This window comes from Danio aesculapii, chromosome 2 (assembly GCF_903798145.1).
Source record: "Danio aesculapii chromosome 2, fDanAes4.1, whole genome shotgun sequence".
Taxonomy (NCBI): Eukaryota; Metazoa; Chordata; class Actinopteri; order Cypriniformes; family Danionidae; genus Danio; species Danio aesculapii.
In genome coordinates, this window is record NC_079436.1 from 18,386,212 (window position 1) to 18,405,785 (window position 19,574).

General features: G+C 36.9%; 1 protein-coding gene across 2 annotated transcripts; it reads right to left on the reverse strand.

The window, feature by feature from the left end:
• Nucleotides 1-1,938: 1,938 nt before the first annotated feature.
• Nucleotides 1,939-18,773, reverse strand: ptbp2b (polypyrimidine tract binding protein 2b). 2 transcript variants are annotated; one of them, XM_056474123.1, is made up of 15 exons: nt 18,670-18,773; nt 17,973-18,003; nt 17,712-17,772; nt 12,411-12,583; nt 12,107-12,250; nt 11,838-11,999; nt 11,606-11,716; nt 11,075-11,273; nt 10,344-10,403; nt 9,568-9,683; nt 6,573-6,606; nt 5,933-6,025; nt 3,691-3,907; nt 3,267-3,344; nt 1,939-3,188 (listed from the first exon to the last, which is right to left on the reverse strand). In XM_056474123.1, exons 1-15 carry the CDS (start codon nt 18,675-18,677, stop codon nt 3,059-3,061), a joined length of 1,617 nt encoding a protein of 538 aa, XP_056330098.1. In that variant the 5' UTR covers nt 18,678-18,773; the 3' UTR covers nt 1,939-3,058. The 2 variants fall into 2 exon arrangements, with proteins under 2 accessions (XP_056330098.1, XP_056330106.1); XM_056474131.1 differs by lacking the exon at nt 10,344-10,403.
• Between the last annotated feature and the right edge of the window lie 801 nt (nt 18,774-19,574).

A 19,574-nucleotide genomic window follows, 5' to 3' on the forward strand; every position in this document is an offset into this window, starting at 1 on the left:
ATATACTATCAATATTTTTATGTCGTAATATTACATTTTTAAAGATAATTTTAAAGATAAATTATCTTTACTGTAATTTAACATTTACTGGATGTAATAAATTAAATGAGTGGATAAGTTAAATATTAACATTAATTTACTTGTAATAATTAAATATTTTCAAACCTATTAATATTAATGTAGTGTACATGTAGTAATTAATATGTAGTTCCCATAATGTTTTTTGCATGGGATCAAATTAGATTAATATTTAGAAAATAAAACGGTGTCTAAATTTGAGAGAAAGCCTCATTAGAGTTTAAACGTGATTCGTTAGAAGATTAAGGAGTTTTGAATATTTTTTTTAGTTTTAAGGTTACCACCTTGCAGAAGAGTAGTACTCATGAGTCTTGCCACTTTTATTACCAACATTAATGTTTATTCAGAGAGAGAGATAGCTGTGCTAACATAGTTCTGAGATCCGTAAGCATTTTTATAGTAAACCTGCTCTTGGGTTCAATTTGCTTAAAATAAAATAACACATTTCAAGCCAGTGGAAATATGTGTCTTAATTCAATTAATTCATGCCAAATGTACTAATTTTACTTAATAACTAATTAACTTAATTTGATGAAAGCAATGTTCTTTCTGCTAAAAAATGAACTGAAATAAACATAGGTTCAAAATTGAAGATACTCAATTAACTTTTATGTTTAACCTAACACTCCTAAAAAATGAAGTACATTTTAAATATTGTAATAAGTTATATGCACATGATATAAAATTTACTTGGGTTACAAGGACTTTATTAAGTAAATTTTAAGAGGTTTTTTTATTGAAATTAGTTTTTTATAGATCACAACTTTTACATTGGGAGTGGCATACGCATGTTTCTACCCCTACATTATGTGTACGCCATATTTATAAATGCGACCCAGTTGTGTTATATTTGAAGTAATTTAAGTCTCAGCACATATCTAGGCAGGTGATTTGCATTGATTTGACTTTTGACTCAAAAAAAGGTGTCGAGAACCACTGGTGTAAACATTACTAGCTTCTTTTTTAGTGTTTGTTATAATGTGCTTCAAGAAGACCTTCAACATTTGAAGAAAACACCTTTATCACACTGTTCTACATTGCAAAATCCCAAATATCCAGATTTTATGATTCTAAGCACTCAAAGCTTGAGGCAACACAAGCCAAAAATGCTGAATCTTCTTCATGTTCAACTACGGGAAAGCCATTGTAGTCAGTTAAAGCTGCTTTCTTTCTTCAAAAAAAGACAGCATGCTTAACAAAAAAAGAAACACTCTCCCAGAAGGATTCTTAGCACTCCGCTTCGGTTTATACCGGTTCACAAAAAAACGGTGCGAGCTGCAATTTTTGTAACTTGTGTCTCAGCTCAAATCGGTGCCAGTTGATTGTCTTTTCTCCAGCAGACAAACAACCACTTCAATGCACAATCAGTCACATATTGAAAGGCGGGATACTGTAAGCACGTTTTTCCATTGTACTCCATGCAACTAAACACAGTTACCAATCTGTGAACCAAACACCCTGCTCTCAGATACAAAATTGTGGGGACACAAAAATGGCACACTGATATTCAATTCATACTTGAAGTGACCAAAGTGGACAGAGATATAGGGATAAGCATGAAAACGGAAAATGAAACAAAAACATACATGACGACGAGATGGGAAAGTTAGATAATCAGCCAAAGATTACATCCTTTCTGTTTTTTTACTTCAATTGTGTGTATTTATACTCTGGCGAGCATGTTTTTCCTCAGCCTGGAAAGAGTGTAATCGGAGAAAAAGAGCTAAGTGAGATACAGAGGACAGTACAGGAAGAGAAAGAGACAGCAGAGAGGCAGAGGTGAATGCAGAGCGAGAAGAGTTTATTCAGCATGCTACAGGATAAAAGCACTACACCACACAGGGACCGTCAAGCACAAACTTGGTAGAAAAATGAACTTTTAATTGTGCCGCTTCTATACTGAACTTTACATTCCTAAAGATGTAAAAACTCAATTCATGTAAAAAATGTACAGAACACCCACACTCCCATTGGCTTCTCAGATCTAAACCACAAAAAAGAAGAAGAAAAAAGATCATTTTTCAATAGAATCAGCGAGTGATTCTCTCTCTCACAACCACAATCAAAGACAATTATGGATCTTCCAAGTGAGTGATGTCTGTTGGAAAGTCTCCGTTGATAAAAATATTCCCGAGGTTGAATAAAACAGTTTTGTACAATGCAGAATAAAGTAAGACTAAAGGCACATTTACTTTGGTCCCAACAGTCCCTACATTAATGTGATTTCACAACATCAAACATGGTCAATCTGACACATGCAACTGCCGAGATCCATCAGCACATGCTCGGATTTTCATCTAAAAAACGGGAAACAGAATTCACTGAAGCAAAAGTGAGAAATATCAAAACGGGTACTACACGTCACACACGATGCTCCCCACTGCCAATGTTTTGTTTACCACAGGTTTCAATCACAAAAAGTACCTCGGATGCCTGATCAAAGAAAAAGAAATAATACTACAGCCCAAAATAATAAAGAAATGCACAAGATCATTTACAAAATGGAGTACGCTCCATCAAATTTGCTTACTTGTGTTCAGATTCAACAGACGTTTAAAAAAAAGTCGACTGGCTTTCAAAGCTTCATCAATTTTTTCATCAAAGACCAAATGAGAACACATCGGGCAAAAGCTAAAAAACTAACACTTTCAGAAACCATCAAAATAACAAAGCCAGGTGATTGTAAAGGTAACACACTGTGTGTAATGTGCCTAAACTACTATAACCTGTGTCAACGGGAGCAAAAAAGATGACGCTATTTTGCTAAGTAAGGCACATTTTTGTCAATCCATCCTAAAACAGAATAACAGCTGGCCAAACACAAATAGCAGGAGCAGATAGAGAGTGAGTGTTCCTTTTAGGGCCATTCGCATTGAAGTTTTTGATATGGTGTTAAGGAATGACTGGTAAAAATCAAACTGAATTGGACTTGAGGCTCCTGGGGGAGAGAGAGGAAAGGTAAGAGAGCACCAGGGGGTCCTCAGATGGTGGACTTTGAGAAGGACACTCTCAGGCGGTGGCCGCGGCCCATGTCATAGTTGTGAAGGTCGATGAGCGCCTGAATTGCCTCCTCAGCCGTGGCCATCTGCAGCAGAGACATTTTGCGATCTCTAGCAGAAAAATCAAACGGTGATGACTAGGAATGAACACAAAAACAACTGAGAAAATGCAAAGCGGAAGGTTCTTACTGGAAAAACTTGAACGCTTTCACTGTACCGCCGGAGTTTGAGAAGAGCAGTCGTAAATCCTCTTCTGTCACATTGTCACTGGAGGGGAAACAGGCACTTATTAGCATTTCCTCAGAGTAAATGGTAAAATGTTAGCATGATGCATGAACCAATAAAAAAGAAAACAAATTTTCCTTGGTAGCCACATTTTAATCTCAGATTTGAACTGAAACACTGCGAGGGACAAAACCGACAATTCATTTAAAAGGATGGTCAGCAGTAGGTCTAAGATTTATGATGCCAGAATAATACAATAAAGAAATTACAAAAATCTACAGAAAAATGGCCACATGCATTCATTAAGACATCGCAAATTTGCTTACCAGCAATACAGTATGAATTTTACTAACGTAATCAACAAATTATTGTTCTCCTGCATACTCACGGTATGTTAGAGAGATGAAGTGTAGCTGAAGGGGGGAAGATGTTCTGGAAGTTCTTAGAGCCAGGCTTTTTGAAGCGATGCAGTGGAGAACTAGTGAAGTCCTTCGTCAGGCCCTGATCATCTAAACCCTCTCTCGGCAGCTGTACCGTCTGGTGCTTTGAGAGGGTCACACGAATGATCTTGCCATACATTTTCTGCCCGTTCAGATGGCTCATGGCTAAAACAAGAAGATACAAAATGTTTGTCCAAAACAATAAAATATAATTCCTGTTTCTCTGGTGGAATATTTATCTATTTCATGCACCCCAAAAATTGGATGACAATATTTACGTCTTCATTTTAATTGATATTGTTATGGATTATTAAATCTCAAGATTATTTTATTTAGTCTGTGCTTAATAAACCTTGTGCTTTGTCAACTTTACTCATAATATTGATTTTGGTGCTTCAAAAAAGTTAGTTCACCAAAATATTTAATTGTTATCAATTACTTTCATCTCGTGCCAAATCCCTGAGAGTTGAAATCTGAAATCTTTCTCAACCACCATAAACAATAAGAAAAAAACATCCTTAAAACAGCCCTTGCCTTTAGTTGTTCAATCAGACTATTATCAAGATACGCAAATACTTTTGTGTGCACATAAAACAAAAAATATGGCTTTATTCAACGGTTTCTTTTCCTCAGTGTTAAAATATGGTGCACATTCATGTGTCGCACTTGGCCATGCCTCTGACTACCTTGGATGTACCTGTGTTTTGTGCACATGCACCCTATACTGACACTGTTGTATGAAGTAGTTATTTTTGTTTTGTGAGAGTGCACAAAAGAATGATTGTAGCTTGATATGCTGATTGAACCGCTAAGGCTACGTTCACACTACGAAGCTTACTGCTCAAATCAGATTTTTTCTCAGATCTGATTTTTTTGCGAAACTGTTCACATTGTTGTTATAAATGTGGCCAATATCAGATTTCCAGTGTGAACAGATCATGGTCCTAAACTTACCCATATGCGCAAAAGTACGCACTGCACATAAATGTGTGTACTGTATGAAGTGAATAAAGCCTGTTGTCAGATTATGTGTAATATGATTATTGCCATTTTCACAGACAACCCATGTGTTTTTTTATGATCACTAAATAGTTGTTTTCCTGGTTCTAATGTGTATTTCAGGGTTTGAAACCTAAAATATGTGTGTATAAATATATTATATATAAATATAATGTGTCATTTATGACAAGCGCGGTGCATGTCTCTCTGACCACCGGTCTGGTAAACTCATCAAGGGTTAATGAGCAGCCGCAGATTGAACTGTGAAAAGAGGGCTCACGCCTGGTTCATCTGTGTCGAAAATTATTCTTTTTCATTTGTTATAAACAACATAGGCTGTATCCAGTCAAAACTCATTAAAATGAAACTGAAGTTTTTAAAAAATAAATGAAAAAAGGCGTCAATCTGACTTGTAACGCAATTTTTCTTTCATATTTTGTTTTATTAATGTATTAATTATTTAAATTAAACAGCTATTTCATGTAGGCCTATGTATAAATTTTTTTATATATGCAATTTTACTGTGGTATTTTAAATCTAACTGTACAATCTTTGTTTTGGGAGGGGGATTACAGGATAATGGTTAATAAGCGCCAGTCGTCATTCAAACAATACTCAAAATGAACAATCTTTAATTTTTGGGATAAAATATTTGCCCAGTATGCTATGCCGCTGAGGAATAGAATGTTTGCAGCATGAACCAATAAAGAATAATGACTTGTGTCGATCAAAAATAATGTATAAGTCACATAAATTGCTACATAACTGTTCACACTGTGGTCGGATTGCAAAACATCAGATCTGTATCCGATTTATTACCACATAAGAAAGTGGGACAAATCAGAATTGAAAAGATCAGATTCCAATCGGTTTGAGCTGTTCACACTGTCATGCCAAAAACAGATCAGAGTCACATGTGGGCAAAAGAAATCTGATTTGGGCCACATTTGCGAGCAGTGTGAATGTAGCCTAAAGGCACATGGACTATTTTCAAAAGTTTTTGGTACATTGAACATGCTGGAACCCTTGCTTTCTATGGAGGATGAGGGAGCTCTCCGATTTCATCAAAAAAATATCTTAATTTGTTGAGTTTGGAACGACATAATGGTGAGTAAATAATAACTTTTTTTTTGGGGGTGGACTACCCCTATAATAAAACCTTTAAACACAAAAATAACACTGTCTGCTTACCCAACTGGGCTTGGTTTCCATCAGACATCTGGATTAGAGCACTGTCCTTCTTATTGTAAAGGATTTTCACGCGTTGCACGTCACCATAGACACCTTCAGTTAAGTGAGAGGCAGATGGAAGAGGGAGGGAAGGAGGGAGGACGAGAGAAGTGAACCAGGAAGGACAAGTTAGTGCTTCAGAAGCTCCGGTTCTGACATGAAAGGTGAAGATGATGGTACAAATCTTCCAAATTATCTACACCAAAGAGTCCAAAACAGTGTTTCTAACAGACACAACTTATTCTGAAACGCCCTCCAAAAAACAAGCTCATGTGATATGGCAAAGTTAAAATCAAAAGCCTACATGCAAAATAATCAACCATGCATTAATATAAGCTGTACATGAAGAGAGACAGATAGAGCAAGATAGAGACAGAGGCTTCAAAAGCCAAGGAAAATCAACCAAAAAACTGGACATTTTTTTCATCAGCTGAAATTTTGGCATAATAGAACTAAACAAATGAAACTGGAAGTTACATTAGTGCCAGATTATTATCAACTAACCTAAATATATGGCAAATGAAAAAGTAAACAAAAGAACAACTGAAATGAAATTAACAATAGATCAACAAAAAGAGGTAGATTGCTAACGATAACATACCGAAGAGGGTAAACAGACTTTGGGGCGTAACCATCTTTAGAAGGAGAGAAGAGCAAGCAGCGTAAGACAGGAAGAGAGAAGAGTCGAGGTAGAGCGGAGATGAACAGATCATCCATAACGGAGGGTGGTTTCCCGTAGAATGGTGAGGTGGTCATGGAGCATGGGTCAAGGCAGTTAATTGGGGCAAGTCGGTCCGAGGAGGAACATTTGTTTTGGTTCAGGCACAAAGCATGAATGGGTGGAGGGCGGGGAGACAGGATTGCAGGAGAGAAAAGGCCAACCAATCACAGAAGAGGAGAGAGGGAGAAGGAGGGGTTGGAAGCAGCGTGGGATAAAAGAAAAAAAATCAGAAATAAATAAGAAACAAAAGTTGGAAGGGGGAACAAAAATAATATACAGGTCAGTACACAGGAAATGCAGGAGTTTGGTCAGAAAATGGTAGGGTTCTCTTTTCTTTTTTTGCTTTTGCTTCCCCCGACTATGTTTAACAGTGCCAAACGTAGTCACCCGAGACCGAACGTGGGCAGGGTACATTTACTCAGACTAACTGCAGCACAAAAACGCTGAGAGGACAAAGCATGCAGAGCCAGTGGAAAGCTTTAGTATGAGAAGAAAAAGCGTTAAAGGGAAAACCAAACAAAACAAAGCAGCCTATAGCTGTACAGGGGGAAGGGCCATGCAGCGGGTAGGCATGAAAACCACCTTGCAGAGTTATGGCATCAATAGAGAGCACGTCATGTTGAAAACTCCACAAACCCACAAGTGTTTGGGAAAACAAAAACCATGATGGGGAAATTACTGGGACACTTCAAAAAGACAGAGAAATCATAGTGAGAGAGAGAAAGTGTGAGAGAAATGACAGAGGCGGGTGGGGCTACCATGTTTCATACCAACTTTGAATAGCTTAGAGAGAGGCAGTGGAGCATCAGGAGAGGAAGAGAGAGATACAGCTTAGAGAGAAAAGACAGTTAGATATTACTTCCAGACAGAGCGCTCATGAAAAGGTGCGAGAGAGAGAGAGCGGAGAGGGGGAGAGATAAAGAGAGAGGAGAGAGAGAGAGACAGTGATCAAAATTTGCACAGAGGAGAGACTGCAGAGAGACCCTCCATTTTGACGAAAACCTTACTGAGAATGCTTTCAGTATATTTCTGCAAGTATAAAGTAAACATCACAATAGAGAACATAAAGAGCTACAGGTTTTAATTCATCATTACTGGCTATCAATTCACTGCTATCTGCAAATATACTGAAATAACATTGAACACAATATATGAAATACATTGAGGATGAAAATGAGACAAAGGTCAATCTGTAATCGTGTCAAGACAAGTCACCTGCTCAGTTTGTATTGTCTGAGACTGAATAAATCATTCTGAATCTAGTGCACATCAGAAAAGTGACTGAAATGACTTTGAAGACAGCTTCAAAATATTCAGCAAGAGAGCAAAGCTAACATAGAAATGTGATTAAAGTGCTTTTTCAATAAAGGAAGCCCTGATGATGCAATTAGTAGTGCTGGGTACTGATTTGTGTACTAGTCTGTGACTATTTTTCATTTAGATTTAAAAACTCAGCTTAAGCAAAAACAAGTAGCCGTGCGGCTATATAAATATTTACTAAAATAGTCTTAAAATATCAAATATATATCATAACCTTTGACTCGAAGGAATTAGTCTAAAGCTAAAAAGCATATTGGCTCTGACTTTCCACAACTATGATCAGATTTGTGTAATGTATTTTCAGCCTTGACTCCTCTCCAATGACGTTAAACAGTAGGAGCACAATTAAGCATTATCGAAAAATAGTACAAAAGCTTGAGATCCCGACTGATCACATGAGGAAATGTAACTCTTTTACTTTTGGTCATTTTAATGGCTAATTAGTACAAATTCGTACGAGTTCAATCGTTAAACAGTAAGGGCACAATTAAGCATTATCGAAAAATAGTACAAAAGCTTGAGATCCAGCCTGATTACATGAGGAAATGTAACTGTTTTATGTTTTGTCATTTCAGTCACAAATTAGTACAAATTTGTCCAAGTTCAATCATACGAAAATTTACAAATTTTACCCAACCCAACCGTCAGTGGGGGATGAGTAAATCGTACTAAGTTATACGAATGAGATTGTAAGAATGCATACGAATTAGCCACCAAATCAAAAAGTTACGAATTGCCATGAGATAGTGTTGGAGGTCCTAACAACCAAAATACAAACTACAAAAACAAAAGTATTGTTTAAGTGCATGTGGAAGTTTTAAGAGTGTTGATTTCAATCTACTCAATCTATGTTTTGGATACTATTTTGAATCTGAAAAAGAAAAAACTACTTTTTGTTAAAAACTCTCTTTATGTTTTATTAATTAAGTAGCTATATTCAAGCATTGATATTTTTTAAAAAGCAGATGCTTTTGATATAAATATTCATAAAACAAAATATCCTGGGGACCATAAAAGTTGTGACAATCCAAAACGTTTGTCAACTAGTAACATTTGCAGAGAACATTTTGGGTGCAATTCTTTTAATTTTCACATTGTAGCATTTTGGCCCGTTACAATCAAAACACAATAAATAAAATAGTTACAACATTGTATTATAAGTCTAACAAACTACTTTTGCTTAATCACTGATGTGTTTACTGCTTCTGTTAGATGATAATTTGAATTCTAAAAATTGATATTTTACCCAGCCTCAGAATTGAACAATTATCATATCAATTGTAAATTGAATAATAATCTAATTAAACATTATGATATCACCAAGAACTCCTCTTTTTAAATGCCAACACAACACCTGAAACATGTTAACGCTGCTCTGCTGCTAAACATCATGAAGGTGATGTTGAGGTCCCTTGAACTAAAAAGATGATCTTTAACAGATGAGGACTAAACATATAAAACCTGAGACATACTGTGTGACCTGATTGACAAAATGAGAAAACTGTGAACAGATAGAGCAGGGATGTGTTTGTGTGTGTTTTGGGAGTGCACTGACCTCTTCATTGAGATTGCTGACCAGTAGCACTCCGCCAGGTACTGAATGACCGGACAACGCTACCCTGCCTGCTGCTGCTGCCGCCGCCGCTGCTGCACTCAGAGGGCTGATGGCCCCTACAGTGAGAGAGAGAGGGAGAGGAAGAACCCTGTCAGCCCACTTAGCCCAGAAGAGCCGACAGCTCAGCATCTCAGCCGGATCTGCCCTGTGGCCATGCATTCTACCTGTCTGCACCCACCACACCAAGCACATCCAGTTATCCAGCCAAAAACCACACACCTAGGGCAAACCCACATCCCAGAGTCAATATCTGCTGCTAGGCAGATCGCTATCTGAACTGATTTCACACAGACTGGGGCTCTGGAGCAATATCCGAAAGCCAAATTACTTTTTGGGCCCATTCTGCTTGCTGTAGTTAGCCGCTCAATAGGCAGCTCTGCTTTAGCTAAAGGGAACTGGTGTTTGGCAGTTTGGATTGCCAGTCTGTCTGAAATACAGGTCCCTAATTAGTGTGCGTGTCAATCCATTACGTCAGGCCCATAATGCAGAATGGAAGGGCTTATTGTTGCAGCTTCAGATTTATGCTTTGACAAATAGCGACACTGTTTATGAAGCTTGCATGTCAAGTCAGGACAAATGGTTGGGGTGGTTTCAACATGAAAGCCCTGCCAATTCTGACAGCACTGGAAACGTCCCTGTCCTTCAGAGGGAACAGCGCATTCAAGCAGCGTTAGAAAATCAAAAGAAAAAAATAAAGTAAATGGAAGCATAGGTACCTAGAGAAGATGGAAACCCTCCACCACTAGAGTAGGAAGTTACCATTCCAGAGGGAGTACCTAAGGAGAACGTGTACAGTCAAAGTCTTTCGGGATCAAACACAGACTGGGGGCCGTGGAAGCGGCAAAAAACGTAAAAGGAACGAGTTTGAATGGCACATCAATTAGACGGGATTGCATTTCAGGCACCATTGACCCATTTTCCACTAAAAACTAGAAAACTCTTCATGAATAACACACAATAAAGGCAAAGCATTCACACCTCTACCCTGCTCTGAAACTGAAGCTATGCAGACAGAAGATGATGATGCATGTCAGAGAATGACAGGGAAGATGGGTCTTAAAGTCCGTGTGAAATCTAAATTTACAATCTGTGTTTTGCTAGCGCACATTGCTATTGTGAACAATCATAAGTATAAATGAACAATAAATATTTGTAATTTAATCCACTGAAAAAGAAAAAAGCGTGATTTGGTAATCTTTAATCAAAATCTGACCATTTGCTTCCGCTTTGGAGGTGCGTTTATTCCCCGTTGGCATCAATTTAAAAGCTTCAGCCAGAATATTCGTAATGATGCGCAAAAATAAAGCCCCACCCCCTACTCAATATTCCGTTTCAGTACGTCAACATACTGAAATAAAAATGTCTCAACTTCCGGTTCACGCGGACTTTAAAGGTGTGATTGAGCAACATTTACATTACATACACATGTGAGGGTTGTCTAACATACCAAGTAGGGAGGGGGAATCTTTGCTGAGAGCGGCGGCCACAGACGGGTCCACTGGTGGTTGGCCATCTCCCGCTGGCAGCTCGGGTCGGGTATAATCCCGGCTTTTGTCATTGTTGTATTTTACATTCAGGTTGACCAGCTTGGAGAAGTCAATGCGCAGAGTGCAGCAAGAGTTGTAAATGTTCTGGCCGTCCAAGGACTTTATTGAAAGACAGAGATAGAGGATGAGAGCGAGACACCGAACCGCATTTGTTATTCTATGACAAGGGTGAACGAGGATAAGAATAATTACAGCCAGCGCATTATGTAGGGCCCTGCTAAAAGTAATAAAATCGCTCCTCTACAAGTAATGACAACTGCAGTGATTTCATCACATAAATGAAAGAAAAGGTACTAAACCAACATATGACTGGATCATAATTCGCCCGTGGTCATAACCATCACATTAAAAATCTCATAACAGTGCTTCGGCACATCATTACACATTTATGGAGTTTGCGGTGCTTTCAGTCCGCCTCTTCGTTCACTCACCAGTTTGGCCTGCTGGGCATTTACTGGGTCACTGAACTGCAGAAGAGCCTGAAACTGATTATTTTTGGTAAACGTGATTATCTTCATGACCGTCCCAAACTTGGAGAAGATCTAAGAGAAATCAGTGCAAAAGCCTGTTAATTCAGAGGCATGGGAGTGTAAAAATACATTTGGCTTGTTTTCTTTTAAAACTGCAGTTTATTCCAGATGGATGCCTGCTGTGGGCAGTGACCTGTTGGAGGACGTCCAGGGTGACTGGGTAGAACATGTTGTCGATGATTATTCGCAGTACTGGGCTAGGGGCAGGCGTTAACACACTCTTGCTGGCCATGTCCGAGCTTGGAGAGCCGCCCTCCTGGACCGCTGACACCGCCTGCAGCACGGCCTGAGCTCGCTTCAGAAGAAAAGCATGGAAACAGATTAAGACGGGAGCTATGCCAGTTACACACTTCCTCTGCTGCTACATTTTACCATCAAGCATTAAAAGTGTGTTTTGTGTACCTGGTTGAGTGCGCTGTCTGTCTTGAGCTCTTTGTGGTTGGAGTACTGAATGAACACTGGGACATTACGCACTTGAGGTGTAACAGCTGTGTAGTAGTTCACCATGGTAACAGCAGCTTCCTCTGTTCCCAGCTCTAAAAATGCCTAATTGAGAGAAGTGTTCATGAAGAAACAGGCTTTTTTCCTCAAATGGAATGAAGTGTGAACTTTGTGCACCCAATGTGAAAAGTTTTTAAGCCCTACATTGAATTTCAGATTATTGTATAACAGTAAAGGCTGGGTTTAATGTTACCCCATCACATACCTGATTTTTGCCTTTAAGCATTAGTATATTTGTGACCTTTCCAAAGGGCAATCCTAGGGCGATGACCTCAGTCTCAGAAACCTCGTTGGGGAGTTTACGAATATGAATAACTCTTGACGGTGGGCTGTCCATGCTGTCCTCCACCCTCAGTTTCTTACTGTCACTTCCATTAGCTGTCGAATAAATCAGGAATACAGTTGTATTTTTAAAAAATTGACTTTTAAATGGTTTTATCAGGTTTGTACATTATCTAATAAACAAAATAACAATTTGACCTTTATTATTTGTCAATATATAGGGAAATTCTTACCAATACAGTTTTAGCTTGTATTAAAAAGAACAGTTTACTTTTTTTGGAAAATAGACTTTTTACAACTCCCCTAGAAAAACCATTGAGTTTTACCATTGAGTCAACCGATGGCTGACAGACATCATGATGCTTAGCTGGCATCATGATCCTCCGCCCCACCCCCGTCGCAGCACCAACCCTCTCGCAAAAAATACACACTTAGGCCCCGTTTACACTTATACATCTTAATTTTAAAATGGCATTTTAGAATGAAAACGATCAACATCCACACTGGTGTTTCATCTAGCATTTCTGAAAAGCCCTCCTTCCACACTACACTGCTGAAAATGCACATCACGTGACCATACACAGGCATGCGCTGCAGCTTAAGCACACGTCTGAGCTCCAGGGAGTCAGCGGGTGCTTTGAACATGAACCCCAGAGAGCAGTGCACGGCGGACAGTTTATCAAGAATGTACCGCTGGATCACGTCTCACTATAGTTGTTAAACATGATATTTAATTCATCTCGTCTCTATCTAGCAACTCTTCTCTCTTTTGAATCTACCAGGTAACGTGTCACAGCTTCAGTACACTGCATCAATCTTTCGCTTTCACACTTGTACTTAGAAATTTTAGTGAAAACCTCAGATACTGTTGGTGTGCACCTTTTTTACCAACCAAGTTTGTCAACGCCATTATAACGTCACAGATCACTCTGCCTATTCAAGCCAGAGTCCTGCGGAAAAAGTGATTGACAGGTGGTAATTTGTGTGTACCTTATCTTTATTTATTTATGATTTGGTTATGGGTAAAACAAAGAGCATATGGGTCAGGTAGTTGAAATGGTCGGCTACAAATAAATCATTCGTTATTAATTAATTAATTATTCGTAAATAATTCATTCACTGCCACCTATGGCGACGATGCCATCGTCCATCACGATGTTTCACATTAGACATCATATGATGCTAAATTGGTCGACATCACCCAACCCTAGCATAGATCATTAAATTGAATTGCACAATTAGCATTCCACTCAAAAGTGACCAAGTTGTTTCCATAATTTTCCTATTTAAAGCTTGAGTCCTCTGTAGTTACATCATGTTCTAAGACTTACGTAAAATATAAAGTTGCTGTTTTTAAGCCAACATGACTAGAAACTATACTTTCCAGGGTTTCTGCAGGTTTCATCAAGTTCAATTTAAGACATTTTAATACCCTTTTAAGACCATTATAAATGAATCTTAAGACTTGTACATGGCTAAACCCCAGTTGGGCCAATAATTTTTTTTGTTTTGCTTGCCACAAAAATCAAATGTAGTTATTTCTTAGCCACAAATTTTAATGTGTCAAAACCAGAAAACTCTAGTTGTATATACTTTTTTTAAACATAAATGTTTGATGACAAGTTTAAAGTTATTAAAAAATATATTACAGAGAAAATTAAATGATTAATCAAAAATATATACAGCATTTATTGGCTTTTGGTCCAAATGGAATGTGTTTCTGTTATAAAACTTTAAGTTTCAAGTCTATTTATAAACATTATGTCCACTCCCCCTTACTTCTGTAAGTTATTTGTGGTAATACTTTATTTTGATAGTCCATTTGAGTATTAGTAGACTGTCTGCTTAAAATCTGTTGATACTGCTCCTTCAACAGACATTTAACTGACTATAAGAAACTTTGCAAGTACATGTCAACTTACACTAACCCTAAAACCTGCCTAACAGTCTACTTATAATCTAATGAGAATTAGTTGGCATGTAGATGCAATGTAAATTCAACAAATGGACCATCAAAATAAAGTGTGACCTAATTTTTATATAAATGGAAGATCATGTAAAGGGATATGTATCTCTGTTATTATCATGAGTAATTGTATAACAGTTTTTAGCTTATGGGTTTTAATTAGGAGAATATGCTGTATCTCTTTGCAATAAAAAACTTTTTTTAAACTGTTGAGATGTATTGTTGGTGATGGATCTCGTAGTTTTACTTGGACAGAGGAAATTTAAGACCTGTTTAAAATTATTTAAGACCTACAACACAATAGTTCAGTGAATTTAAGACTTTTTAAGGCCTTAAATGTTGTTTTGAAAATTTAAGACATTTTAAGACTTTTTAACCCTGTGGACAACCTGACTTTCATTCTGGTGTAATAATCAAGGAACTTTGCTTCCATTATTCTAGGGGAGTTTTAAAATCAGCCTATTTCCAAAACAAGTGGAGTGTTCCTTTAATCAAGATCTCCAATGTGATATGACTTAAAATATATAGTAATATTTTAACTACATATTAATATTGAATATAAATTATGGTCAATTCAAGCAGGATGCATTCTCAAAATCAGTTTGCACTGTTTTATTTATATTAATTTATTGTCATATAAGTGACCTTAGTTAATGGCCACTTCATTTGAAGGACTGAAACATACAAAATAGTAACATTTTCAATTATCAGCAGATCAAGACAGATTGTTCACATTTTTTAAAAATTATTAGATTAGACAACAGAATTTTTCAGTCCTTGATTATGATTTAATAAAAGTTACATTTAATAAAACATTTAAATAAATATAAAAACACCTGTGACCGCATTGCATCAGCATTACCCTGCCACTGCATTAGTGTTGCTGGCACTGTGTGTTGAAAACCATTTGCTTGGTGGAATACATAGTCAATAAATCATTCTATTGCTGAGTACATATTTTACAAAACCTTGCTATGGAATTTGTACTGTACACTTCTTTTATAAACGCACTAAGCTTGGGTGTTTTTAGCAGTTCTAAAAAACAGAACTAAACCAGAGCTTCTTACTTCATTGTTCTTCTTAAATGTCCCTATAATACTATCTTAAAGGTTCATATTTTTTTATTTAAGTTCAAAAACACACTTATTTTTCATTATATACCTTTCATGTCAAATAATTTCTCAGTGTCAAATAATTTGTTTGAATATTTGTTCCTTTTATACTGCTCCTTAGTGAGATTCCTATGCTGCTTTTGATGCTTTATTCGTCTGTGATTGGTTTACTGTTTAAAGCAAGGGTGCGCAATCATTTTCTTATAAAGGGCCAAAAGCCAAACTTGATTGAGGGCTGTGGACCCAAGATAAATATTCAAACCACATTACGATAAATTTGCCTAATATTTAAAAATGACTAGAAAATGTTGCTTTAAATTATATTAACTAATGTAGTGTCATTTTTAATATCTTATAATGAACTTATTACAGTCAAAACATAAACGTTTGCGTTTATAACACAATGGAGTTCAATGCTGAATACACTAGTCAAGCTGTTTTTGCCCTTGCTCACTGAGGTCTTGTGCATTGTCCTCCATCTGTCAAGTGATATTATATACATTTTAAAAGTCTGATTCCTGTACAAATTTAATTTAATTGCTCAGTTGGCTTTTTAGCTCAGCAATAAAACAGAAAAAAACATGTTAACTTTGGCCATATTTGGTTTAAAGTGCATGTCTCAAACAAAAAGTCTAACCCATATCTAAATTTAACAGTGGAGCTTCTCATCCCACATAACACACTGTAGGACAGCATGTACAATTGTAAAATAGCAATTCAAGTAAAAAGATTAAATGAAGAGCTAGTTCAACTCAAACCTCCATCGCAATCATGACTTGAGGAAGACATTTGTCAGTTGTATGTTTAGAGAAAAATGAGAGAGCTTATGAACACAATGGACAATCAGATGCATTTTGTCACTGCTGCAAAAGTGTAGATACAACAATTCAAGTATGATTCAGTAATTATAATGGGAGTTTTGCGATGTTAAATGATTAAATGTTTGGTTTTGACTACAAATGCTTCATTCCAACTTAACATTAAGTGGCCTATAATTACTATGTAGTTACATTTAAATGAACAATTTGGTACATTGCTTAATTATCTGCATGCATGTTTCGCCTCACATTTAAAATATTATCGTCATGTAATAATCATCATGTTAATTAGGAATGTAGCAAATTTTTTGCCACCGAAAATGGCTTTTTCAGTTTTTCGGCCAAAAGGTAAATCGAAAAGATGGTTATGCTGTTCCGCTATGGGTAGGCCACATTTTTGCTGTGGCAACCAAAGTGCAAAAGCAAAGTGTGTGCCATGTTCAAAATAGCTTAATATTCTGCTCTATTCTATTTGCTGATGCATGGACCACACACGCTCACTGGAAAAGCAAAGTCCACTTAAATAACCAGCCTACAGAACATTTCTATGCAGTGTACTTCCTGCTGCTTGCAAAAACTTGGAGAAAATGTTAGCAGAGGTAAAGTTATTTGAACATCTACAATTGGAGGGTTAAAAAAACTAAATATTTTAATAATCGTCTTCAAAGGTGTGTAAATGAAAATTGGGTTTTGATTTATTTAATGTACAAAATGTATAAAATATCTTCATGGAATATGACTTTTAATCTACTGATTTTTGGCAAAAACTAAAAAAAATTTAATTGTCCAATACGCCATTTTTGATTATTGCCAAAAATATACTTGTGCAACATTTAGTTTTGTGCTTTAGACCAATGCTTCTTGCCAATATAAGGTTTACATTATAAAACACTAAGTGTGTTTAAGTACAGGCCTAAATAGATATGGTTCACAGGCAACCTATGGAACTTATGGGTGGCATTATGCAAAATTGGAAATATTGACATCTCTGTTTGGCAGTTCAGAACAATTTCTGAATAAATGTATTTTTTGTGCACTCTTTGATTTTTAAAGCTTTGCAAACATTTCACATTCACAACAAGTCACATTGCATGCTGAATGAAAGATGTTATTTGGAAAAACATAATAGCATAATGAAAGGCACTTTAAAATGTTCAGTACAATTAATGGGTGTGTGCGTAGACTTTTGTAACTGACAAAAATCTCCCATCTTTGACACTATGTGTGAGTAGAGAGTCTCGTTTTAGTGCATTTCATGAATTCGGATTCGTTTTTGTGCATTTCATGCATTCAGATTCTTTACTGATGCCCACATTTATTTCTCTTACCAGTGACCGAAGAGTTTGGACTACTGTACAGACTGCCAGACAGCAAGTCATCTGAGCTTCTCTAGAAAGACAAAAATGAAAATTCAGCAAAATGTTAAAATACTTTTTAAATGCATTAAGTCATATTATTGTTTATATTTCCATTAATTACATCACAGAATCCATTAAGGTAATATGGTGATCTGGGAATTCATGCTTCCATATTTCTTGCACGTATTTTCATAAAAATATCTCACAGTCGTGCGAAGACACACCACTTACCTTCACACCAACTGCAACATCACTTGCAATGCTGTAGAGAGAAAAACAGAAAAAAAATGCATGTAACTTATATGTGTTTGATCTAATACCCTTTCAATCAATCACATACACATCGATGCCACAACGGAACGCATAATACATGTGAAATTATAATTCACGTTATTACAAGATAATAGCACAACATACCATATTAACTACTTAACGGCCTCTTAACTGCGAACAGTCCTGAAAGCAGGTTTGTAATAAGAAGCCCAATAAAACTCGATCGATAAATAAATACGACAAATGCATTTATATTCAGCTCGCGGACATGGAGTGTCCGTTATATTTCAGACAAAGAGAATGGAGACGCGCCCGCACAACAGCAGTAAGTTACCGTTAGCCGCACAGCTAAACTACATTAACGTTACATGTATTTGTTGCGCAAATAGCACGACGCATTTCAAAGACCTATATTGCGTTATTGAGAGAGTTCGTATTTAGTATTCTGAAAACATATCTGATCTATTTAACGCCATAGTTTGATATACGCAGGTAAGGTTAGCGCGCATTTGTTATTATTAGCCTGTGTTGGCTGTTGCTTCACCGGTCTGTCGAACGGCCTTTTCAGAACGCGACTGAATTCGGTTTAAGAACAGTTTATGCTATGCTTAGAAATGTCACATTAGCAAATATTCTGCAAAAGGCGCAGTCTTACCCGTCCATTGCAGGGAAAACGTTCTTCACGGTGTGATACTGATCACAGGAGCAGGGGAGCCTTCAACACGCGCGTAACTATGCAAAATGGAGGAGAGTTTGTTACTCGCGGAATCAGCCGAATACAGCCGAGACTTGCCGAACTGACGAGCAGCAGACGCTCTGGCGATCTGGATAACAGGCCAGTGAAGAAGCTACAAGTTCATAATCCACAAAACAGCAATAAGAACAAAATTAGGAACGCCATTATCAAACATTATTGTAATAATACTGAAATAGCAATTTATGGACCTCAGGAATATATAATGAAATATTCCAAATGTAGATAATGACTGTAAATTAGCACTTTAGCTCTGGCTTGTTTACACGGTGTATTTTAACTTTATACAAATGTTTAACATGCACAATGCCCACCGAATATACAAAGTAAAACAAATTGAAATATTCAAAATGGACATTTAGTTTAATGCATTACAGCAAACAAATCTGTACAAATATCTTAGGCCACTAGCATTTTCACAAAATAAGATGCAGCCCATTGGGAAAGACATGATAAAACAGAACCTTGATAATGAGCCTACGTAAATCCAGATAAACTATACCGTCCAAGATGCTTCAAGAAACCTACATTAAAGCTACCTAAAAAACTATTGACATATGCTCTACCTCTAGCCCATAGTTGACTTAAAACCTGTTTTGTTGTTTCTAGAGAAAAGTTAAGTGGCCAGTAGAGTACGGTTTTCTTAGTGTAGAGTTCACTAAGTCCAGACTTTTTGTCATTTAGGCTTCATGTATAACAGTGGTTTTCAATCCTCCTGGACCTAACCCTCTCCACACATCTTATTTATTATAGGACATAGTCTGATTATTAAACACATAATTACAAAATTTTTAAAATATTATTTG

What these genes read in the sequence shown, in the direction of transcription:
- ptbp2b (XM_056474123.1), bottom strand. An exon ending in CAGACAGCGCACTCAACCAG is followed by an intron (nt 12,000 to 12,106) that starts GTACACAAAACA and finishes TTTCTTCTGAAG; the next exon opens with CGAGCTCAGGCCGTGCTGCA. An exon ending in CTTCATCTCTCTAACATACC is followed by an intron (nt 3,345 to 3,690) that starts GTGAGTATGCAG and finishes TTTCCCCTCCAG; the next exon opens with TGACAATGTGACAGAAGAGG.